The sequence below is a fragment of the Amphiprion ocellaris genome, chromosome 24 (assembly GCF_022539595.1).
Source record: "Amphiprion ocellaris isolate individual 3 ecotype Okinawa chromosome 24, ASM2253959v1, whole genome shotgun sequence".
NCBI classification, from domain to species: Eukaryota; Metazoa; Chordata; class Actinopteri; family Pomacentridae; genus Amphiprion; species Amphiprion ocellaris.
The window spans coordinates 19445508-19472235 of NC_072789.1; the positions used below are offsets into that span (position 1 = coordinate 19445508).

At 37.9% G+C, this 26728-nt stretch overlaps 1 protein-coding gene across 1 annotated transcript in view; it reads right to left on the minus strand.

The window, feature by feature from the left end:
* Nucleotides 1–26728, minus strand: part of LOC111582343 (prostaglandin F2 receptor negative regulator) — an 81752-nt gene that overhangs the window by 52204 nt on the left and 2820 nt on the right. Inside the window, exons 2-5 of the mRNA XM_023290968.3 lie at nucleotides 21502–21614; nucleotides 19631–19889; nucleotides 7243–7650; nucleotides 2028–2459 (exon numbers count right to left, since the gene is read on the minus strand). Coding sequence (XP_023146736.2) covers nucleotides 2028–2459; nucleotides 7243–7650; nucleotides 19631–19889; nucleotides 21502–21614 — 1212 coding nt within the window. The remainder of the gene's footprint in view (nucleotides 1–2027; nucleotides 2460–7242; nucleotides 7651–19630; nucleotides 19890–21501; nucleotides 21615–26728) is intronic.

Below are 26728 nucleotides of genomic sequence, written 5' to 3' on the forward strand. Positions count from 1 at the left end.
TGTCTTTTTGTGTCATTTTTGTGTTATTTAAGTATCTTTTTGTGTGATTTTGTTTTTATGTGATTTTGTGTCATTTTTGTGTCATGTAAGTATCTTTTTCTGTGATTTTGTGTATTTTTTGTGTGATTTTCACGCCATCTTAGCACCTCTCCATGTCACTTTTACGTCATTTTGTGTTATTTTTGCCTCTTTGTGTTGTTATAACTGCACAGAAGACATTTCTGAGTTGTCCCTCCTTCTTCATGGTTTATATTGCAAATGAAAAAATGAACCACATTAAGAAAAAATGAAATGAAACTTGGAGTTCATTGGGTTGTGTGAATTACCGGCACTGGTTTTAAAAGTGTGACGATGATCCTCTCCACCAAATAAAGACATTTTTATGACATATCAGTCTTTAATTATTTGTTTTCTTTATGGGAAGAAAAACTGAAAATCAGCCTTTGATTAGATTAAAAAAGACGTGAACGTGTGAACGACTGTTTTCTATTATGTTCCATCATTCATCTCCAGCAGAAAGAAAACTAAAAGCAGCGATGATGTAAGAGTGAAAGCAGCAGAGAGACAGAAGACAGACGGACAGACAGACAGAAGGACCACCCACCACCTCGCTAATTGATCGCTGTGTCGACTGTGTTTGACGTCGCTGCTCTTTAGAGCCTCAGATACCAACAACCTCTGGCTTCTCTGCCTGTCAGACAGCAGGACAGGCACGACTAATCAATCGTCCTCGCAGCAGGAGAAGACAGGCTGACTAGAGGATTAAAGAGTCTCCCCCTCCAGACGCAGCGCTGATACATGAAATCAAACAGCAGCAGCTTCATACGTCCCCCACGACACCTCTGACAACACTCGACAAACCCACAAACCACCGACAAACTAAGGAAACGCAACACAGCGAGCCGACAGAGGAGTCAGCATGCACAGCACTGGATTCAGACTGATCCCACCAGAAAACAGTACAAAAATGTTCTAAAAGCACCACAATTACATTAAAATACAGAGCATCAATACAAACGAGACCTAAAATGACAAAAGCAGGACACAATGTGACACCAACTAAACACAAAAGAAAGATGGGACCTAAAACAACACAAACAAGACAAAAACAAGACGCAAAACACCACAAAAAAGGCATAAAACAACACAAAATGACAGAAATGAGACATAAAACGACACAAAATGACAAGAAAGGACACAAAACACTACAAAAAGGGCATAAAACAACACAAAACGACACAAATGAGACATAAAATGACACAAAATGAAATGCTAATCCACGCACAACAGACACAGAGGAGTGAGCACAGATAGCACTGGATTCAAACTGATCTCACCAGAAAATGTTTTTAAAAACCATCAGAACCACATTAAAACAGAGGGCATCGACACAAACGAGACCCAAAACGACAAAAGTGGGACACAATGTGACACCAACTAAACACAAAAGACAAATGAGACATTTAAAAAAAGACAAACAAGACACAAAACGACAAAAAACAGACACAAAACACCACAAAAAAGGCATAAAACAACACAAAATGACACAAACAAGACACAAAAGGACAAAAATGAGGCATAAAGTAACACAAAGTACGGCCGTACTTGTTTTTCCTGTTCAGTTGCTGCCTGAGACCTTTCTGAGAGACCACACAGTGGTGACATTAACCAATCAATAATCTATCAATAATCAGTCTGAGACCACACAGTGATGACATTAACCAATCAATAATCTATCAATAATCAGTCTGAGACCACACAGTGACATCACACCTGAAGCATTGCATTAACCGATCAATAATCTATTGATAATCAGTCACTAATCGATCAATAATCTATTGACAATCAGTCATTCACTGATCAATAATCAGACTCACTGATGTCAGAGAATTTAACCGTCAGAGGGCTGAAGGATAACTGATCAATAATCAATAATCAATAATCAGACTCACTGATGTCAGAGACTTTAACCGTCAGAGGGCTGGAGGTTAACTGATCAATAATCAATAATCAATAATCAGACTCACTGATGTCAGAGACTTTAACCGTCAGAGGGCTGGAGGTCTTCTCGGCCACCATGTGCCACCTCCCTCCCCCTCCGGAGCTGCGGCCCTCCTTGCCTATGAAGGCCCGGACCCTGCAGGCGTAGAGGCCTCCGTCGGGGCCTCCGACCCCCCGGACCACCAGCCGGTACTCCCCGGCCGCGGTCCTCTCCAGGCTGGCCTCGGTCCTCTCCGGGCTGGCCTCGGCCCGTCGGCTACCGTTGGACGCCACCACGCCGCTGCGCTCCATGGTGATGAGCTCGCGGCCGTCCGCCAGCCAGGTGACCTCCGGGGTGACGGAGGGCAGGTTGTCGGCGGCGACGGAGCAGAGCAGCGTCATGGTGTCGCCAGGGGAGAGCTGCAGCGAGGAAGAGGAGGGGGATGAAGAGGAAGAAGCCTTCACGCTGAGGGAGCGACCTGCAGAGGAGAAACAGGAAGTCAGTCAGCGAGAGGCCCAATGAACGCACTGAAACACATCATTAAAGACTCATTATTATTATTATTATTATTGATTCATCATTAATGATGTTTATTAGTAATGTATGATTAATTATTATTTATTATTACGGCCCAATTCTCATTATTATCACTATTATCATTACTACTGACTTATTACTACTATTATTATTATTGAGTTATTGTCATCATTATGAAGTATTTATTATTAATTATCATTATTGCTATTTTTATTAGCAGTAGTACTGACTCATTATTGATTTGTTATTATTATTATTATTATTATTATTGATTTATTATTATTATTATTATTATTATTATTTACTTATTATTTACTTAGTATTATTGACTGATTATTATTTAATAATTATTATCATTATTATTTATTTATGTAATTATTTATTATTAATATAATTGCTTACTTATTGTTATTATTGCTGACTTACTATTATTATTAATCATTTATTTCTTAGTATTATTACTGACTTCTTCTTCATCTTCTTCAATAATTAATTTATATTATTATTATTATTTATCATTTATTCATTACGATTATTATCATAATTTATCATTAGGATTATTTACTTAGTATTATTGACATTATTATTATTAGTCAATAATTATTTATTATTAATTATTATTACTGACTTTATTATTACTATTATTGTTATTAATGACTTATTATTATTATTGACATATTATTTTTATGTATTTATTATTTATTCACTCTTAATAAATTATTGCAGAATTATTATTATTTTATTTATTATTATTATTATTATTATTATTATTATTATTATTATTATTATTATTATTATTATTATTATTATTATTATTAATAATAATAATAATAATAATAATAATAATAATAATAATAATAATAATAATAATAATAATTTCTTTTTCACTGACAGGATTATTTACTTAGTATTATCAATCAATCAATCAATCAATCAATCATTCAATCATTCAATCAATCAATCAAAATTTATTTATAGAGCACTTTACAACACTCAAAGGTGACCAAAGTGCTTTCCAGTTAAAATCAAACAATAAAATTAGAATAAAAGCAAATTAAAAGAAAGGAACAATAGAACACATCAACAAATAAAATAAAATAAAATGATTGACATATTATTATTATTCAATAATTATTTATTATTAATTATTATTAATTATTATTATTATTATTATTATTATTATTATTATTATTATTATTAGTATTATTATTATTATTATTATTATTATTATTACTGACTTATTTATTATCATTACTATTGTTATTACTTACTTATCATTATTATTTTATTTATTTATTTTTATTTATTTATTTATATTTATTTATTTTTTTATTATTATTCCAAAATCAGACATTATCTGGCTCCATGGCTGAACAACCAGTCTGGATACATCCCATAATGACAGCAGCTGACTATAAAGACTAAACCCTCTGAGCTGCGTTTTCACACCAGTTATCGACACACCAACGGCAAAGTCACCTCGACAACAACAACAACAATCTGAAAACTGTGCAGAGAAACAACATAAACAGAAGAAAACATCTGGTGGAGACACAGAGAAATAAATAAAACCAAAATGTTTCATCTGTGGAGAGACGGGAACCAATCTGACCTCTAAATGATTTATTTATTCAGACCTGCTGCAGCACCAGGAAGGAAAAACAGGAATTAAACACAAAAAATAAACAAGACACAAAACAACACAAACGAGACACAATGTGAGCAAAACAAGACAGGAAATGAAACAAACGAGACACCAAACGACACAAGTGAAACCTCAATATCACAAAAATGAGACACAAAATGACACAAAACAACACAAATGCCACAAAATGAGATAAAAGAGACACAAAAGAGGCAAAACAACACAAATGAGACTCAAAGTTACACAAACGAGAAAAAACACACAAGGAGGACACAAATGAGGCACAAAAAATGACACAAACAAGACAAAAGGACACACGAGACACAAAGTGACCCAAATGAGACAAAACAACGCAAACAAGACACAAAACAACACAAACGAGACACAAAGCGACACACACGAGACACAAAGCAACACACACGAGACACAAAATGACACAAATGAGACACAAAGCGACACACACGAGACACAAAATGACACAAATGAGACACAAAGCAACACAAATGAGAAACAAAATGAAAAACGAGACAAAACAACAAAAACCAGACAAAGTTACACAAATGAGAAAAAACAGAAAGAGAAAGGCAGAAATTGACACTATTGAGGCACAAAAATGACACAAACAAGACAAAACAATACAAGAGATACAAAATGACAAATGAGACAAAACGATACAAATGAGACAAAACAACACAATAAACAACACAAACGAGACACAAAATGACACGAGATACAAAATGAGCAAAACAATACAGGAAATGAAACGACAAAACGACAGGAGTGAAGCCACAATATCACAAAAATGAGACACAAAGCGACACAAATGAGACACAAAAGAACAAACAAGAAAAATCACACAAAAAGGGCATAAACTGTCCCAAAAAAAGACACAAACAAGACCTAAAACAACACTAGACACAAAATGACACAAATGAAACACAAAACGACACAAGCGAAGCCATAATATCACAAAAATGAGACACAAAATGACTCAAGTGAGACACAAAATGACAAAAACGAGACAATTATTTGGAAAACAATACAGGAAATGAAACAAACATGACAGGAAACAACACAAACGAGACACACAAACGGATGACTAGAGTAAAACTTGGTTCTCCAGAGGGAACGTTCAGACTGAGATGCTCCAGTAGATTTCTTTAACCAGAAGCTCCTGGAGTCTCCACTGACAACACAAACAGAGAGGACGACTCTACGGTGTCTGGAGGAGGACAAAAGACACAAAGACCGCTCTGTTTGACTTTCCTCATCCTCTCTGCTCCGTCTGAGTCAATAAGAGGAGACACAAAGACTCGAGGCTCGTCTCAGTTTCATTAAACCGAGTTCTTAGAGGACACTGACCCACTAAGATACCGGAAACCATGGCAACGGCCCACAACCACACCACAGAGGTCCTCAAAACAAAGACCACGACTCTCCCACGTCCATCACCTGATCCAGCATCAGCAGACCCAGCAGAGAGAGGAGAACCAGGACCTAGTAGGAACCAGGACCCAACCAGGACCCAGTAGGAACCAGGACCCAACCAGGACCCAGTAGGAACCAGGACCCAACCAGGACCCAGTAGGAACCAGGACCCAACCAGGACCCACGAGAAATCAGGACCCAACCAGGATCCACGAGAAAGCAGAACCCGATAGAAACCAGGACCCTCTAGAAACCAGGACCCACTAGGAACCAGGACCCACTACAAATCAGGACCCACGAGAAATGAGGACCTACTAGGAACCAGGACCCATGAGAAGCTAGGACCCACTAGAAACCAGGACCCACTAAGAACCAGGACCTGCTAGAAACCAGGACCCACTAAGAACCAGGACCTGCTAGAAACTAGGACCCACTAGGACCCACTAGGACCCACTAGGAACCAGGACCCACTAGAAACCAGGACTCGCTGGAAACTAAATAACATATAATATAATATTGTTTATTTTTATTTTACAGATATTTGTCTCGATTTGTTTGAAAAATTATGTACATTAAGAATTGAAAAAAGAAAAAATGTTTTTTTTAATTCCAGCTAATATCTAATAAATCCCAGGAAAAAAATCGGTTTATAGGTTGACTTTTTTTTTTTTTTTTAAATCAAGAAAACATGTCATAACTGTAAATAATGCCAGTAATTTTATAGATCTTCCCTGTTTTATTAAATTACAGCTAATAGCTAGTAAAATCACAAAAAAGCTGTTCATATAGATGCTAAACCAAAATAATGTAAAATTTTGGGAAATTTAATTTTTTCCTTTTACCACATTTGACCAAAAACACACACATTTACAGTAGCAGTCAACAGTTTGGACCAACCTTCTCATTCAATGTTTTTTATTTATTTTAATGATTGCCTACATTGTAGATTCATACTGAAGACATCACAACTATGAAAGAAGAAAGTGTTAAAATTAATTTATTATTAAATGTATTTATTTATTAAAATTAAACGCCATAAAATAATAAAGAAGGTTCTGGCGTCATTAGCTAAATAAGTTAAACTAGTTTCAGTGTAGTTGCCATTTTAGTTTGATGTGCTAGCATGCTAACGCTACCTTATTAGCATGACACACAAAGTAGAGCTGAGACCGACCAGATATTTGATTAGAAACCAAAAGACTTTTGGTTGGGACTATGAACAAAAAACATTAAATATTTGTTGAGATATTTCACAGTTAGAGTTGCTAAAGATAATCAGGAAACTGTATCTTACCGGTAAATGTAAACAAAAACAACAATTAATGCTTCAACTACTGGTGCAGCCGGCGACAATGATGCTGCTGATCGATACATCAGATATCATCAATCAATATCGCAGATCCGTCAGTATCGGTGTAGATGTTGTCTGATATGCACCAATATGAATTTGTGTGTTTTTTTTTTTTAACAGAATAACATGCTCAGGGTAATTTAGAAACCACATAGTTTGCGTAACAGTCTGTCTGCAGCACATGTAGCAGCTGACGATGTGGAGTAAAGCAGTGTCTTCATGTTAAGCTGCTAGAAAGTTAACCAACAAAGACTGCGACATATTTGACTTCCTTTAAATCAGTCCTGGATCGTTTCTTACCTGTCGGAGTAACGGCAACAGTTCCCATCTCTTTCGTACTCTCCACGATTTTTATCCACTTCCCTCCGTTTTCGTGCGTCCACTCCGTCCCGTTGCATTCGTAAATCCCCTCATCGGACGTCGTCACTCTGGAAATCACCAGTTCGAAGACTCCGTTCTTGCCAGGGACCAATCGGATGCCTCCGTCGGCGTAGCGACGGGCGAACTTGGCCCCCGTGACGACTTCGCCCTGAGGCCCGAACGTCAGGATCTCCTCGGACGTCGTCCCCTTCTTCACCAGCCAGGTGACGGACAGGTAGGTGGGGTGGGTGAGCTCCCGGGTAACGTTGCAGGTGAGGGTGAGGTCGCTGCCTTCAGGGACGTTCGGAGGCGGCGTCTGGGGCGACACCTTTAGGGTGTTGGGGATGACTGATGGGAAACAGAAAAACAACAGTTTAGGAGTCTGTAAACAAAAGGAAAAATGTTACATTTCACCAAATTTAGGGCCCGACACCAAAAGAGGTGCAAGGACTATTGGAATGAAAGAAATTCTGATTATACTTTCCTCTACTGTCACATTTTTGGAGCTAAAGATGCTTGAAAACGCATTAAAGTGTGTACGCATATCCGATGTGGCAAAAAAAAAGATATTTTATGGGACTAATGCAGTGTTGTGGCAAAATGACTCCATAGCACCCCAAAACAAATTAGTCCCCGCAGGACGTTTCATCTACATCTACCAAATTAGGAAGATATGCACAACCTCAGAACTGGCCAGCATATATAATCGGCCTGAGTGATGAAAACTTCACAGAACTTTCCACAGAAGTGAATGGGCGTGGCCATGGTGGCCCCCACATTTATGATGCTTCACAATGAAACAGGAAGTGCTGTCTAACTCCTCTGTACATGCTCCAATCTGCCTCAAACTTTACATGTTTGATCAGAGTCCAGTCCTGATCACATCCATGTGATGAAATACATTCTTAGTCGTAGCGCTGCCTGGTGGAGAGGACATGACTGACAGTGCTTTGCAGCTTTAATTATTAGGGCTTCAGCACCAATGCTAATATCAATTCACAGTGATAGCGCCAGGAAATGATCTACACTTTGATGTACTATTGTTAGCCGGTTGACCATATTCCCTTAAAATGTGGTGACAGTAGCCTTAAGATGTGCCATGTTTCAATTGCAGCACGTTTAATGAAGCGATTTTGATGATTTTTAGCTTCGATCTGTTTGTTTTTACAGATGAAGCTGTAAGTCACAGAATTTGTTTGACAATAATTGGAAAATTAAAACTGCAGGAATTCTCCCCATTTTATCTTTTTTATTTACAGTTTCTGCCTCTAACAGATGGTCTATTACGGAGAGTTTTTAAAAAATTAAGCTGCTTTTGGGGTTCATAGGATAAACATTCCCTAACCCTTTGTAACTGCACTGTAGGAAGTTTATTCCTCACTTTGTTTACACCAAAACTACCACCCAGATCACTTTAAAATTCTGAATTCCCCTCTATGATGGTTAAATTTGGCAATTAAATTGCTTTTCACACGTGGGAATAGTCGATACTGTGCATCAGCTAATGAGGATTCTCCAAAATAAATCTATAAATCTCGTGAGATGTGAGCAGCTTCGGGAGGTAAAATCATCCTGAGAGGTGTGTCTGAGTACGCATGTAAAAATAAAGCTTCAAAAGGGAGTCGCTCTGTGAAACTAAAGGCTCATGATTCAACGTCTGGTATTTATTGGGTGGAGTGACAGTCAAAAATAACGACATTTCTACCTGATCAAGGTGACGTTCAGGTTGAGGCTTCCTTCGGCGAGTTTCGAGGTGAGTTAAACAGATAAAGCTGTAAACTAGTGATTAGGAGAAACGCCCACAGCAGCGTTGGTGAAGGTTATCAACTCGCCTGGACACACATTTATTTTCACTCCTGCGTTGTTGAAGAGCCGCAGGTCTGAACAGAGCAGAGTCTTTGTTTTCTGACGCATAAAGAAGACGCATGAGTCACTCTGTTGGAGGAAATTAAAAAATCTGTCGTGTTGGGAGCACAACTTTCCAAGGCGTCCACGAAAACGAGTTCTACCTCGGCTTTCCATGCCAGATGCTGCAGCGATTCGCATGTCTGCAGCGAAGACGCGGGGGGTTAATAACGGAGCTGAGAGGCACATTCAGACGGAGGGGGTCGCCACAAACTACAGGCTCATTTAGCTGCAAGTTTCTGCATAAACGCCACCGAAAACAGAAAGAAGCTGGAGCTTGGGTGACTTCAGGTGTTAAATCACTCATTTTAAACATCTCAAAACTCTAAAAGTCTCAGAAATATTCAGATAAACGGCGGCATGTTTTGGAAATTACAAATGAATCCATGAGGTGGCAGATGGCTGGAAGAGGAGTATGTCGCTGTGCATTATGGGAATTACAGCAACGCCACATTTACAACTGCTTTGTAAGCAATCAGAAAGAAAGAAGGGAAAAAAAAAGCTTATCTCAGCTTCAGATGGTTTAAAAGAACGTTCAACGTGTTGTCATGGAGACAAATTTAACCCTTTTAACACAAAAACTGGCTTTTGGTGTTGAAAGGGTTAAATTATCTTCCAAAAAAAAAAAACCCACCAAAATTCCAGTTTAGCAGAGATTTTTGCAGCTTTTCGATAGTCCTCGTGTGTGTTGCACGATTCCATCAGGAAACTTAACCAATCGAAACGCTAAAATCGTGATATTTTATTAAATTTGTGACAGAATTTGCCAAAAAATTATTCGTGTGCCGTAATTGGAATTTGTAAAATAAAGAAATAAAATTCTGTGCGCCTCAGTGCAATCAAAAAGCCATGCAGAATTCATCTGTGACCAACAGTCACGTGACAAAAATTCAAAATCGCTTAATTTTGAAAATTTGCCCCAAAAAAAATACACATTGCTTTAACTAGATTCTATTAAATTAAAAAAAATTTAAAAAAAACACTAAAATTCTGAGAAAATTTTTCAAAAAATAAGTCATGTGAAATAATTACATTTTGTTAAAAAAAAAAAAAAAATAATAATAATAATAAAAAAATTCAGTGCTGCTCGGTGCAACCAAGAAGCCATGAATAATTCATCTGCGACTAACAGTCTGGTGATAAAAAATCTAAATTGCCTAATTTTGAAAACTTGCCAAAAAGACGCTTTGCTTTAACTAGATTCTATAAAAAACACAAAATTCTGACAAAATTTGCACAAAAAAATAAATTGTATGCCATAATTAGACTCTGTAAAAGGAAAAAAGAAAAAAAATTGCATGTTCCTTGGTGCAACCAAGAAGCCGTGAATAATTCATCTGCAACCAGCAGTGACGTAATAAAAATTCTAAATAATTTAGAAAATTTCCAAAAATTAGACACTTTGCTTTAACTAGATCCTACAAAAAAACACAAAATTCTTGGCTGTTTTATTGAAGCCATGAAGCTCTGACTGGTCCAGTTGTGACCAAAAATCAGCTGACAAAAATTCAGGTACTTTTCATTTTGGCTGGGCTGAACTGCAGGCAGTGTTAGGAGGCAAGAACGCAAGTAAAATTAAAAATATAGCACGGTAAAACATCTATAGTATGTAGAGTCACCATTTATTTTGTTAGGATTAAAACCTGGAACAATGTTTAACATGTGACTTGATTTTGTTACCAATTTTTGTAAAAATAAGAAAATACCCCATCGCACATAGAATCCTCCTCAGTTCTGCTGCTTAATGCTCATGTATAACTATCTTTATTAACTGAAGTTGTGGTATTTTCTGTCATATTCAGCCTATTAATAGCTGCAGTACTGAGAGCCACCAGGTTAGATTTGGCAGGAAAGACGCTTCAGGGAATCACCACGTCATGTTCAGAAGCCTTTGGTTCTTTGTAAACCCCTTTTTGCCAGTTTTATGCAGAAAGTGAAGGTAGCCTAAAGAATCCTCAGAACCTCGCTGTTGAAAATCTGGCAGACGAGGTTGGAAAAGGACGTTTGTGGCGGTGAAAAGAAGGAGCCGTGGTGCCAGCTCAGTGTTAGCTTGCTGGACAGAGATGTCTCGCTGAGCAGGATTAAATCCACTGGACCTGCTCTGCCAGCCACCAGGACGCATTAATTGGCATGTGAGCTGCAAATCACATGTCCGAGGACAGTTTCAGGTTTTTATTACACCTTAAGGCAGAGTTTTTCCTGCTTACAGAATATAACATTATGAGAATTTCGTTTAAAAATGTGCTAAAAACAAGCTATTTGTGCTCCTCAGATTTTGTAAAAAACTACAAATTCCACATTCCTCAACAGTCTAGTGACAAAAATTCAGTGATTAATCGGTTGAACTGCAGGCAGTGTTTTTACTGAGAGACTAAGAGGAAAAATCACTCAATTTGAAAACAAAACTGTCACAAAGACACAAAATTGCCAAAAAGAGACACAAAATCACAGAAAGAAGACAGAAAATCACTAAAATGAGACACAAAAATCACAAAAATGAGACACAAAAATCACAAAAACGAGACACAAAATCACAAAAACGAGACACAAAATCACAAACACGACACAAAATCACTAAAACGAGACAATAAATCACAAAAACGAGACACAAAATCACTAAAACAAGACACAAAATCACTAAAATGAGACACAAAGTGGCAAAAACCAGAGAAAATGACCAATAAGACACAAAACAGAGACGACAAGAGAGACTGAGAGTAAAACCAAAGCTCCTGGATGAATCAAATAAATGTAGCATGGATCAGAAACAGTGAACAGAGGAGCAGGTTGTTGGAGATCCATCCAGCATGGTGAAACATCTTTCTACAGCCGATAAGCAGAGTAGAGAGGAAACGTCCGGAAACATGGAGATAGAAAAACATCTACAGGATGAGGAGACAACATGACAACAACTTGACAGAAAATGAGAAAAGAGAGACACAAAATGAGACCAAAATATGACCAAAACCAGACATAAAACAACACAAACGAGAAACAAAACGACGAAAACAAGACAAAATTTTACCAAAACAAAACACAAAACCGGACAAAAACGACACCAAAAAAATGGCTAAAACAAGACACAAAGCCTGAAAAAAAGTAACACAAATGGACAAAAATACGACACAAAATGACCAAAACGAACCACAAAGCAACAAAATCGACACGAGTTGTTGGCGATCCATTCAGCATGGTGAAACATCTTTCTATAGCTGATGATTATAAAGTCTGGAAACATGGAAATAGTTAAATATCTACAGTTTGAGGAGAAAACATGACAATAAGTTGACAGAAAATGACACAAATGAGACACAAATGGACCAAAATTAGACACAAAATGAGAAAAACCAGACATAAAATTACAAAAACAAGACAAAAAACAACAGAAACTACACCGATTGTTGGATGATACATCCATCATGGTGAAACGTCTTCCTACAGCTGCATGTTGAGCTTTTTCCTGCTTCCAGAGGTTTAAATCAGCTCCAAAGGAAAATCTCCACCATCAGAATGATAAGAACCACAAACACCAACAGAAAAGCTGTTTTTAAACCCATTCTGTTTGTTGAGATTTCATTTACACTGGCGTAAGAGACAGTTCTTCTTATCAAATAGAAAGAAATAAGGGAAAATGCACAGATTTCTGTCACATAGGCCAACACAGACTGGTTTACTTTGGGTTTTTTCTTACTGTTGTGCACAGTGAACCCCAAATGGCATAGTTTTATTAGAAAAATACAACTTTAAGACTCTAATCTCAACCATAATAATGAAAGCTGTGTGTTGGAAACACACCCAGGAGTGTTGCTAAAAGGTTCGTTACACATCGGTAGCCTTGGATGGATAACAACTTGCACCATAATGACTCTTAAGAAGGGGTTTTGTCTTTGATCTAAAAATGTTAACAGCTCCTAACGCCATGTTGAGTGAAAACGGCTTTGACAGTTCAGAAACGTGACTCCCTGTCACAAACCAGCCGACATGAACACGACATCACAGAGAATCAAGGCCAAACATCAGATCAGATTACAGAAAGCAGCCATGACACTCGCCTTGTTTTCCTTTTTGTCTGTTCGGCTTCATCAGGGCATTTACAGTAAACAACAGAAGTGAGTCCAGCCCGGTGCAATGTCAAGAAGAGAAGGAGTCATAGTAGCACTAATCAAGAGGTATAGAAGGAGTCATAGTAGCACTAATCAGGATGTATAGAAGGAGTCATAGTAGCACTAATCAGAAGGTCTAGAAGGAGTCATAGTAGCACTAATCAGGAGGTATAGAAGGAATCATAGTAGCACTAATCAGGATGTATAGAAGGAGTCATAATACCACTAATCAGAAGGTCTAGAAGGAGTCATAGTAGCACTAATCAGGAGGTATAGAAGGAGTCATAGTAGCACTAATCAGGATGTATAGAAGGAGTCATAATACCACTAATCAGAAGGTCTAGAAGGAGTCATAGTAGCACTAATCAGGAGGTATAGAAGGAATCATAGTAGCACTAATCAGAGCTGCAGGTATAGAAGGGGAGTGTGACAATGTGGAGCTGCATGAGTGGAAAAGATGTTGTGGAGATGATATTTATAGATGGATGTATGTGGATAAACCAAAACACAAAACAACCACACAGACACAAAATGAATACAGAAAGATGTAACACAACCATCAAAAGATGTAAAACAACCACTAAAAGACATAAAACAACCATTAAAATACATAAAATGACCACAAAAAGATGTAAAACAACCATACAAAGATGTAAAACAGCCATAAAGACGCAAACCATTAAAAGACGTAAAACAACCATTAAAAGACGTAAAACAACCAAAAAAAGACGTACAACAATCATACAAAGATGTAAAACAATCATAAAAAGACGTAAAACAACCATAAAACAAGTACAAAAAGACCAAAAAAGATGAAAAATAGTGGGGTTTGTGTGAACAGTTGGTGTGAACCTGACCAGGACTACCACAGTGAAGGCATAGTCCTGACAGTGAAGGATGGAGGTCATGATATGGAGCTGTATGAGTGGAAAAGGTTTGATATCTGTGGATAAATCAAAAGACTGTCTGATCTGATTAGCCCCAGGAACATTCCAGCATGAAAACAACAACTAGTACGAGTTTGTCGCCATGATTTGAGTTCAATCGAACACCTTTAGTATTTTAAAGAGCAGAAATCAGTCAGTCTGCTGAGGAGGATTCAATCTGTGGACGTATGATGCGCTGAAAAACATTGTTGTTTCTGCTGTTCGGGTTTTAAGTAATTACTGTACGGCTTCTGTTCTCCACTGCAGATGTCTATCTATGATTTACATTCAGACACAGCAGGAGTGAGCGCTCTGACTGCAGGATTTCAAAGGGTTAACTATGGTGAAGTGCTCTTAAAGCGAGTGTTTGCTGCTTCATACTGCAGTGATCCCAGTGTCTGTGACAGACCACAAAGTCAGCGCAAATAATCTGCGTTTTGCTCCGTCAATTAAAACGGGCCTGAGAGGCGTTTTCCCGGCGACCTCTCCTTCAGCCGATCCTTACGTAAGCCGAGGCTGCTGGATGTGGCACTCATGTCTGGACTGGTCTGAATCGACACCTTCCCACCAAACGCACCCAACATATGCTCCACACGTCTCCAGTCTAAATTTAACAAGGCGTCTGGGGAGCCGAGCATGATGGCGCATTATCGGAGCTAACTAACCTGCTGTCACACAACGGGGCTCTCCCCATGAATATATAGACGCTAAAAAAAGACCCATTTAAACAAACACGGCCAGCTCCTGTTTAATTAGCAGGCACAGGCGAGAAACCCAATTAGACTCAAAGGAAGATGCTGAACGTGGGTTTCTTTTGTCGGAAAATAGCCCGAATTTAAAATAACGCGTGAACTTTGGAGACGATCAGAGAAAGTCGTTTTTCTGGAAAGTTTTCGCGGTAAGTCGCATAAACGCGGTGAGAAGCGGGAGGAAAATCAGCTCTTTGTAGTCGAGGTGAAGCTCAGATGAAGGAAGCTGGATAATGAACGTGAGAACAACCAAAATGTGAAGGAAAATCAAGCTATTCTAATAAAATACCAAAGGATTCAACCCTCTGAACCCTCAAAAAGCAGAATAGTAACAATAATCACCCAGACGACACCATTTAACAGAACCAGAAACTGGAAAAGCAGCAAGAATGGTTGGATTTTTGACTTTCTGACGGTCCTTGAAGTGCCCCCGTTTCTTCCGAAAATATCTCACCAAAATCATTTTATTCAACATTTTTCCTTCGCTACAAATAAACCGTTTCTATTAGTCAGATTCTGTAAAAAACAAAAAATTCTGCAGCCGTCTGTCCAACCGATAAGACATTAATGACTCAGCTGTGACCAACAGTCACATGACAAAAAATCTGAGACTTTTTGGATGAACTCCTTAAAAAAAAGGGGAAAAAAACATTAAAATTACACCATTTAACAGAACCAGAAACTACAAAAAAGTCAAAAAAAAAATGGACTTTTTTCAACTTTTTAATGGTCCTTGAACTACTCCTGTGTGATGTTTCATTTCTTCAGAAAATATGTCATCAAAATCACTTTATTCAGCATTTTTCCTTCACCATAAATGAACCATTTCTATTAATTAGATTCTGTAAAAATCCTAAAATTCTGTTCAACCGATAAGACATTAATGACTTGAAAACAACAAAAACGACACGAGTTGTTGGATCCATCCAGCACAGTGAGACATTTTCTGACAGCTGATGAGAGGAAAACAAACTGAACTTCCCTTTTTATTGCTTTATGACTCTCTAACTGCATCATTCTGCAGACAAGACATTTCTGAGTTCTGTTTTTTTAGCCATAGTTGTGACTTTAACCTCCACAAACAGTTCAGAGGATTAATGTCTGTAAATATTTACCTGCTTAAGGCTGAATGAAATAAAGCTCAGGCTGAGTTAAAGTTTGTTTGTGGGCTGGTTTGACCATCAGAAGGTCAGATAAGTTGTGTTTGTTTTAACCGTGTGGGTTTTTCCAGGTATCTGGACCTGATATGAGTCCAAACGTTATGACAAGAGAATTTACTAAAGGTGACGTTTAGGAAAGAATCACAGGTTTAGGTTCAATTATTTTCTATGGAATAAATGACAAACGAAACGCAAATAAATGGAATTGAGCAGAAAAGCAGAGTAGAGAATGCAGTAAAGTTGGACAGGAAGAGGCTCGTCTGATAAAATCCACTTTATTTAGTCACTCCTGAGGGTTTAGTTTTGAATATTAACGACTTTAAAGCTCTGCTGACGAAATGTTTTAGGATGAGGAAGCTCCAGATCTGACCGGATCTCTTTTCTAGTTTGACTTTCAAATGACCGACAGTTAAATTCTGGTAAAACAGGAAGTGGTGCTGTTGTGGTTAATCACACTTCCTCCCTGCAGCTCCTATCACAGCTGCTGCTTCTTCTTTTTTGGGGGGTTTTTAAAACAATTTCATGCATGACAAATCTATCATCATGTACAGAAAACATCTGAGTTCTTCTTCATTTTGTTCTGTTTCCACTGAGATGCAGAAAAATGACACAGAAGAAGAAAACACCTGGAAAATAAACATCTATGGTGTCATTTTTCTGTTATTCTTGCATCCTTTTGTATTATTTTTGTGCGTTTTTGCATCATTTTAATGTCATTTTAACACCTCTCCATGTCACTTTTCTGTCTTTTTGTCATTTTTCATGTTTTAAAAAAAAAAAAATCTTTTTAGCCTCATTTTTGTCTGTCACTTTTGCATATTTTTTTGTGTCAATTTTGTGTTATTTAAGCATCTTTTTGTGTAATTTTTGTGCATTTTTGCAACATATTCATGTCATGTCATTTTTGTGTCTGTGTCAAAGGAAGCTTAATGCAAAAATGACACAAAATGATGCTTAAACAACACAAAATGCAACAAAAAGGCAAGAAAATGACTCAAAAGGAGGCATAAATAACACAAAAATGTACAAAATGACATGGAGAGATCAAAAAGACACAAAAATGACAAAAAAAGATGCTTAAATAACACAAAAATGACAGAAAAGGCACAAAATGATGCTTAAATAACACAATAATGACGCAATAACGACATGGAGAGATGTTAAAATGACACAAAAAGACACTAAAATGACGAAACATGCAAAAGTGACAGACAAAACTGAAGCTAATATGATGCGAAACAGTAACACAAACACATATATTTTTTTTTTTAAGTTATTTTTTTGGCCTTTTTATCAGCTTTATTGGACACGTGCAGTGAGAGAGAGAGACAGGAAACGGGAAAAGAGTCAGGGGAAGACATGCAGTAAAGGGCCACGAGCAGGAACCGAACCCGGGCCAGCTGCGTCGGGGACCAGTCCTGTACATGGGTCACCCACTCAACGCGTTGAGCTATACAGGTACCCCACAAAAAGATCTTTTAAAAATATCACAACATGGCGCCATAAACGTGTATTTTCCAGGTGTATTCTTTGCTCCGGTCTCTACTCTTTTGGCTGCTAATCTTCATATTTCTGCTTTAAACTTGCTGTGAGATAATTCATGGACGGCCAGCGGAACCAACTGTTGACGACGTTCCTCTGATCAACAGGAATCTAACGATGCTATTTGTGCTCCTCTCCAAACCTCGGCCCTCGTTTGACACAAGCCAACTACTCCCACCTGACATCTGCTCCCTCCACGGCGGCGTGGGAGCGCCGAGGTGTGCCGTGTGTCGGCGTGGAAGCGAAACTACGAGCCAGCGATCGTCCACAAGCAGCGGGAGAGAGGATCTGGTCAGCAGAGCGTCAGTAAGTCGTACGGACGGCTGCTAAACGAACCCACGTGGGCAAAAAAACATTCAAACGCAGCTTCATCATCAAACACAAAGCCAAAGCCTCTTCTATTCTGCCACAATTAAACGCCTCAAAGTAGAAACCGGCTGATTTATGAGAAGTTTAGACCCACAAAACGACACCTTTATGACATGGTCCTGACAGTGTAGCACGGAGGAGGCGGTATGATCATATGGGGCTGCAAAAACACCCAAAACTGACCGCAGAGACACGCAAAACAACCGAAACATGACACAAAATAGACGTAAAAAAAATAAACCTTATGATGAAAATTACACCTTTTATCAGAGCCAGGAACTGTGAAAAGAAATGTAACCCTCGAAATGACACAAAAATGACACTAAAATATATGCGAAAGTTACTGAGACGAAAATGAAGCTTAAAAATGCCCAAAAACAACACAAAGAGATAAAAAAAAATGACACAACTGGCTTGAAAGGACAGAAAATGATACAAAAGGATGCTTAAATACCAGAAAAATTATACAAAAAGACGCAAAAATGACATGAAAATTACATTAAATAACACAAATGACACAAAAAGACAAAAATTACACAAAAGGACGCAAAAGTGACAGAGAAAAAATTAAGCTAAAAAATGCAACTAAAAACAACACAAAGAGAAAATGACAAAAAAGAATGCTAAAAAAGAAAAATTACACAAAAATGTACAATATGACATATAGAGATGCTGAAAAGACACAAAAATGGCAATAAAGGATGCTTAAATAACAAAAATTACACAAAAAGACAAAAATGACACAAAAACAGCAAAAAAGGATGCTTAAATAACACAAAAATGCATGAAAAGACAATAACGTGAAAATGATGGAAAAAGACACAAAAATGACACAAAAGGCGGCTAAAATAGCAAAAAAAAATCACACCAAACACGACACGTAGAGATGTTAAAAAGATGTGAAAAGGCTGCTTAATTAACAGGAAAATGGCAAAAAAGACACAAAAATTACAAAAGACACTAAAATGTCTCAAAAGGATGCTAAAATAACACAAAAAATGATGCAAGAACACACAAAAATGACAAAAAAGACAGAAAAACTACACAAAATGATGCAAAATGACAGACAAAAATGATGCTAAAAAATGCAAAAAAAAAAAAACTCAAAGTAATAAAAAATACAAAAAAAATGGCACGAAAAGACGCAAAATGACACAAAAGGATGCTGGAATAACACAAAAATGACACAAAAAATGGACTCAGTTGTGACCGCAACAAAAACCTCATGAGCTTTTCTCATGGACTCGGCTGAACTGCAGGAAGTGTTTCAACAAAGTTAAAAGACAAGAATTCAGAATATAGTGAAATATCTGCAGGATGTAGAGTCTCTGTTTCTGTTTTCCAGTGATAGTAAGACTTGTCAGCACAGGAAAAAATGGTTTTCCAGGATTTTTAAAGAAATAAATAAAAAGAACATAACTATAATTAGTTTTTTTTTAAGATTTCTGTCATTATAAAGCTTTAGAATATCGTAAAAAATGCATCTCGTTTCTCTCCAGCTGCAGGACTTCATGCTGGAAAACAAACCCTAGCGATGGATGAACCGATCAAACGGTCAGATTCGGGGTTCTTACCGGTGAGCTGCACCTGAGCCTCGTAGTTTCCGCTGATGACCGAGTCGGTGCTGGGCGTCTGGCACCAGTAGAAGCCGGCGTCCAGCGCCTTCACCTCGGAGATCTTCAGCTCCGCCTCGTTGTCTTTGAGCCGAACCACCGAGATGTCTCCGGACGCGACGCGTTTACTGACCGACTGGTGGGAGTAGCTGGTGTCGAAGGTGGAGATGATCTTTATCTTCTGGCTGCTGGGCTCTCTGGACATCTCCCACTCAAAGTCCTGTAGAGTCGGACAAATAAATAGGACCTGAAACCATCTGAACACTCAACCCCACTCAACAGTTACCCACAGTCTAATGTTCATCAGATTCTTTCAAAATAAATAAATTCTGAGCTGCTTGTTGGAACCGTGAGTGATCCAGCTGTGACCAAAAATGAGGCGATGAAAATTCAGTGATCATTTTAACTGCAGGCAGATGGAAAGGAAAATACAGTAAGACATCTACAGATGTAGAGTCACCATTTATTAACACCTGACTGCACCTGGAGCAACGTTTAACACGCTGACTAGACGTGTTTTCCCAATTTCTGTGAAAAAAAATTATAAATCAACTTTAGTTTTTCTCTTTTTTTTAAAGCTTTATGGCAGAAAAATGTGCAAAAAAACCCTTGAAAAAAATTTCAATTCAAAAATTTGCTCAAAATAAACAGTTTGTCTGAACAAGACTCTAAAAAACAAAAAACTCTGCACTCCCCGACGCAACCATGAAGCCTTCAGTGACTCTGCTGAGATTAACAGTCGGGTGACGATAATTCTGAAACTTTTCACCTCAACTGGAGCAGATTAGCAGGAATTATGGAAGCAGATTAAAATCACAGATGTCACCATTTAGTAACACCTGTAGAGATTTGGAACTATGTTTAACACAGTGACTCCATTTTTTCCAATTTTAATAATAACAAATAATAATAATTAAAAATACATAAACTTTTTCTTTTTTTTTAATGATTTATGGCATTTTAGATGTGACATCCTGCACAGGTTGTTCTCTTTCCACAGAGATGCAGGACTTTAGACTGCAGAGAAAAATGAACCACAGTGAGGAAAAATGTGCAAAATAAAAACCTTCCCCAAAAAATGCTTCAGTTCAAAAATTCAGGAAAAATAAACCGATTATCCGAATAAAACTCTGTAAAAAACAATAAATTCTGTGATCCTTAACACAACCACGAAGTCTTTAGTGACTCAGCTGAGACCAACAGTCAGGTGACAAAAATTCAGGAATATTTTGCCTCAACTGGAGCAGATAGGAAGGAATTATGGAAGCAGGTTAAAATCACATACACAGAGTCGCCATTTATTAACACCTATAACAATGTTTAACATGTTGATTCCACTTTTTTCCAGTTTTTGTGAAAAAAAGTTTAAAACAATATATCAACTTAAGTTTTTTTTTTTAATGATTTATAGCATTTTAGCTGTGACATCCTGCACAGGTTATTCTGTTTCCATGGAGATGCAAGACTCTAGATTAGAGAAAATGAACCACGGTGAGAAAAACATGCTTCAATTCAAAAATTTGCTAAAAATAAACCGTTTGTCCGAATAAAACTCTGTAAAAAAACAAAAAATTCTGCGCTCCTCAATGCAACCGTGAAGCCTTTAGTGACTCAGCTGAGACTAATGGTTGGGAAACAAAAATTCAAGAAGTTTTTGCCTAAAATGGAGCAGATTGGAAGGAATTATGGAAGCAGATTAAAAATACAGATGTAGAGTCGCCATTTATTAACACCTGTAGAGACTTGGAACAATGTTTAACATGTTGACTCCAGATGTTTTCCCAATTATTGTGAAATAAAGTTTTTTTTTTTTTTTTTTTAAATCTGTTTACCTGCTCACGAGGCCCACCGTACTCGATGACGTCGCATCGGATGGACACCGGCTGACCCTCAACCCGGATTAACGGACCAGGAGAAACCTTCACCACCCGGGCCGAGCAGCCTCCTGCAGACAGACAGAAGATTTAGTCAGTGTATTAGTTCAGATGTGTCTGTTAAGAAAGATACCTGATGTTTTTAAAGGAGAAAACATGACAACTAGTAAACAGACGGTGTTGCGTTCAGGGACCGTTGGTGTTTCTGATCATGCTGGACGACCCTGTTCCAACAGAAACCAGCTCACACTCACTCTGGGCCTGTTCTGACTTGATGGATTGATTTTATTGACGATGACGGTGCTAAAAGCTAAACTCATTTCCACGTGTTTCGACTCTCGCTCACGTCGTTTCGTTTGGCATCAACCTCGGTCCGGACAGCCCTCCGGCAGATGTCAAAGCTTCCCCAACAGAAAGATTTACACATTTAAAAGTGATGCCCTAATTTAGTTTTAATAATTAGGTTTACTTGCATCAAATCAAAGCATGTCGTTGTTGCTCTGTCAAACCTCTGAGTGCTGGACTGACATTCCAGCTGAGGGAAGCGTGTTCCAACACAGCAGTGGATGGAAAAATGTAGAGTTTGTTGCTCTAAGATCAGCTCCAGACAACATGCTGCTGTCACAATGGTGTCTCTGTAAATAATACTCAATTCAAAGTAGAGATGGTTATGATTAATAATTTAAATTAAAAATGTAAAGACAGAAGACGAAGTTCAGTATGAGGAGACAAAATGATAAAAATCTGACATAAAATGACAAAAAAATGACAAAAATGAGAAACAAAATGAGACAAAGAAGCAAAATGACACAAAACAAGACAAAAAAATGACAAAAATGATATACAAAATTAGAAAAACAAGACAAAAAATGACCAAAACAAGACACAAAAACAAAAATGAGGCCCAAAAAGAAAATGACCAAAGCAAAACACAAAACTGGAAAAAAAACAAAAACAAGACTAAAAAATGACCAAAACAACACAAACGAGACACAAAATGAGAAAAACAAGACAAAAATGACCAAAACAAGACTCAAAACCGGACAAAAACAATAACAAGGCCAAAATATGACTAAAACAAGACACAGATGATGAGCAGAGTAGAGAGGAGAAGTTTGTAGAGGCTGGAAACATGGAGATATTCAACTATCTACAGGATGAAGAGACAACATGACAATAACTCGACACAAAATGAGACAAACGAGACAAAAAATGATAAAAACGAGACATAAAATGGCAAAAACAAGACACAAAACAACTAAAAGGAGACAGAAAGTGACCTGAATGAGACAAAATGTGTCAAACATGCAAAAAAAATTACCTAACTACAACAAAAAAAACATCAAAATTGGCCACTTAATGACAAAAAACAACAACAAACGAGCCACTAAACAACATAAAACAACCAAATGAGACACAGAACAACAGAAAATAACACAAATGAGGCAAAAAAAAAAATGACCAAAATAAAACACAATACTGGACATAAACAATAACGAAGCCCAAAAAATGACGAAAAGAAGACACAAAACTAGACAAAAACAAAAATGAGACTAAAAAATTACCAAAACAAGACAGAGGTCATGTGTGTCAGAAAATGTATCGTAGATCAGCTGTAGTACCTGGTTGCACCACCAGACTACTGGCAGGTCTGTGGTGCCATTGTGGATGTTTAGCTAGCAATGGGCACCATGACAAAGACTTATCGGGCAGTTAATGGTTTTTATCAGCACTAAAGTATTTAATCCAAGTGAGAGTCTGCTAGTGAAGCACATCTATCGCTGTGTGTTTAATATAAGCAAGCTGTTCAAGTTGTGGATATCCTTAGTTTGTGGCTAAATGTAGCTCTATAAGCTAATGTCCGTCAGTTTCAGTTCAAGGTGGACGCTCAGACTAAGGGCAGTTCAGGTTAGCTAGCAACGGGCACCATGACAAAGACTTCTATGGTGGTTAATGACTTCTGGCCAAGCTGTAAAACTGCAGTTTATGTGTACACCTGTCTGAAAATGAGGTACTTTAGTGGTAAATATCACGTTTCCATGGTTACAAATGAGCATAATCAGCACATTGTACTTCATTTGTTTTAGCAAATAATTATTAACACTTAGAGAATATGCCAGCTGAAGACTGTCCGACCTGAGTTTACTAGAACTTGCTAACTTTATTTATCTGGTCTTGCCACTGGTACCAGTTTTCTCCCGCTACCTTCACTCTGGGCGTTCGTATCCGATACTAGCACTGCCTCTCTACCATACTTTAACATCCTCTCTGCAGTGGGAGTCTACTTTCTGAGAAGCTCGTGGATAATTTGCGGCACCAAAAACTGAATCTGTGCACTGAACTTTCCATGAACCTCAATCGCTCATGTCTTGGCCGACGTCCGATCAACTTAACAGGGTCAGTGTTCATGCTAGAGCTGCGACGACTCATCGATTAGCGTCACTTAGTAAATTAGGCACCAACAAAAGTCCAAATCCTCTCATTCTAGCTTCCTACATGTAAAAATTCTCTGGTTTCTTTCTTCCTCTATGATGGGAAACTGATTATGGTGATTGTGGACAACATTGTGAGCAACATTTTCCCCATTTTACAGCCCAAAAACAGAGAAACTAAGTGATTTCTACCAACCGTCTGTAGAGGATCAGTTCATCCCGACACTGTATTCACTGTATAACTGCTGAGACTTGAGAACACACTGACGTTTGCTAAAAATAGTTCTGACAGGGCAAAGATGTCGAACAGAGGATCTACAGAGTATTGTGACAGATTCACATCACAGCTGACAGTCTTTAGAAAACACAGTTAGAAAGACGTCTTCTTTAACAGCGTAAACACACAATTAACCTTCCGAACCCACAAAACCAACAGTGGGGCTAAAAGGCTCGTTATCTTTAAAAACATGCCACAATGACTCCCTTTCCCAGAGCCAGAAACCATAAAAACAGAGAGAATAATCCGATTCTTAATTTCCTGATGGTCTGTGAATGAAGCAGGAGTAACACACAATCTGGAAAATGACCCAAATAGAAGCTTAAAATGATGACATTTCATCAAAATCACTTCTACATTTCAAAATAAGCCAAAATTTTACAGATCTTGTCAAAAATGCAAAACTCAGGGAGTTTTCAGATGAACTGCAGGCAGTGTATGAACAGTGAGAGGAAAACTAAAGCTCCTGGATGGATAAAATAAATGCAGCATGGCTCAGAAACAGTGAACAGAGGAGCAGGTTGTTGGAGATCCATTCAGCATGGTGAAACATCTTTCTGCAGATGAGCAGAGCAGAGGAAACGTCTACAGCATGTTGATCTATTTACTGTTTTCCAGTTTTGCTAACACCTGGGGTCAAACGTTGAACCTGTCGACTCGTCTGCGATGCACCAAAATCATCTGAATCATGACGTTTCATCAAAACCACCGAATTCTAAGAGTCTCATTTAAAATTTAGCCAAAAACTAAACCACCTGCTCTGACCAGGATTCTGTAGAAAACACTAAACTCTGAGCAACCGTGACGTCAGGGTTCAGAGGATCAATCCTAAAATGCTAAATGCTAATGCTAATATCTACCTCCACCTGCATGTGAGGCGTTCAGGGAACATCTGTAAACTGGATCGTCCATCTAGAGGCATCTTGAAAACTATTTTATTCGTATTTTGCCTTGAAGAAATGTCGTTTTAAGTCCTGTTTGATGCAGAGATTTGGACATTAGCAGTTATATGAATGAGAAAGTAAATTAAAAACGAGTGACAGTGGTCGAAACAATCAGGATTATCATTTTGAACTCACCAAGTCCGACCTGTGGAGCCTCGATTTATTTAGACGACTGCATTCAATAGGAGAAGTCTCTTTTTACTGGATTTTATTTCCGTCTTGTGTGACTAAGAAGTGATAAAAAAGGAGATTTTTTTTGCAGAAAAACCAACGTCTTCTTTTTTTAAACCCGTGAAAGCATCAGCTCTGGTTTAAAAACAGCCCATCAGTACTCAGGAGTTGATCGATACTTGAGTTTTTGGCCGACGGCCGGCTGTTATGTTCGCTGAGTTTGGCTTTTTTTCTGCCTCATAAGTAACAAGTCACAGCGAAGGAAGGAGCACATGGATGTTCAACTCGTCTACGGAGATGTTTGCTGCAACACGACTGGACAAACTGAATCATTTCACACTTTTTGTTGCTAAATATCCACAAAATACGACAAAGTGACTCATTCAAATACAGAAAACACCGTCTGAAGAGCTTCAGAGTCTCAGAAACCCAACAAAAGTCTGTAACGTCCAATCATTTCCTCCTCCAATATATACGGTTAATGCTATCTCATGTTATCTTTAACTCATTTGTCACAGCCAGAAACTGAAAAAACCTCCAACAGTGACGAGCAGTTTAGTCGGGAAATTGCTCAAATTGGGACATTTCATCAAAATAATTTTATTCTACGGGTGTCATTTAGAAGCTTGTAAAAAATAAACCGTTACCACTAGCCAGATTCTGTAAAAAAAAATTTTAAAAAATAAAAAATTCTGTGTTTTTCAGCACAACTGTGAAGCTGTGATTGGTTCAGCTGCCAGCGACGGTCGTCTACGGAGATGTTTGCTGCAACACGACTGGACAAACTGAATCATTTCACACGTTTTGTTGCTAAATATCCACAAAATAGGACAGTGAGTCATTGAAATACAGAATATACCATCTGAAGAGCCTCAGAAACCCAAATGAAAGTCTACAACGTCTACAAGTCCAATCATTTCCTATCAGTCATATGCTCATGGTCGCTTTACTTTCTATTGCATTTAACCCTCTGACAGGTTTAGAAGTCATGTTATCTCTTAAAAAAACAAATTTATCAGAGCCAGAAACTGTAAAAACCTCCAACAGTGACGAGCAGTTTTGTCGGGAAATTACTCAAATCAGGATATTTCATCAAAATCATTTTATTCTACGGGTGTTATTTAGAAATTTGTATAAAATAAAACATTAGCTCGAGCCAGATTCTGCAAAAAAATTAAAATTCTGTGTTTTTCAGGGCAAAAAAGAAGCCATGATTGACTCGACTGCCAAAGATGTTCAGCTGATAAAAATTCATTCATTTTTCGGTTGAACTGCAGGCAGAGCAGAGAACACTTGGAATAATAATGTCGTACGTACGCAATAATGTCACAGTTTTGGCCAATAAATAAAGAAATTTTACT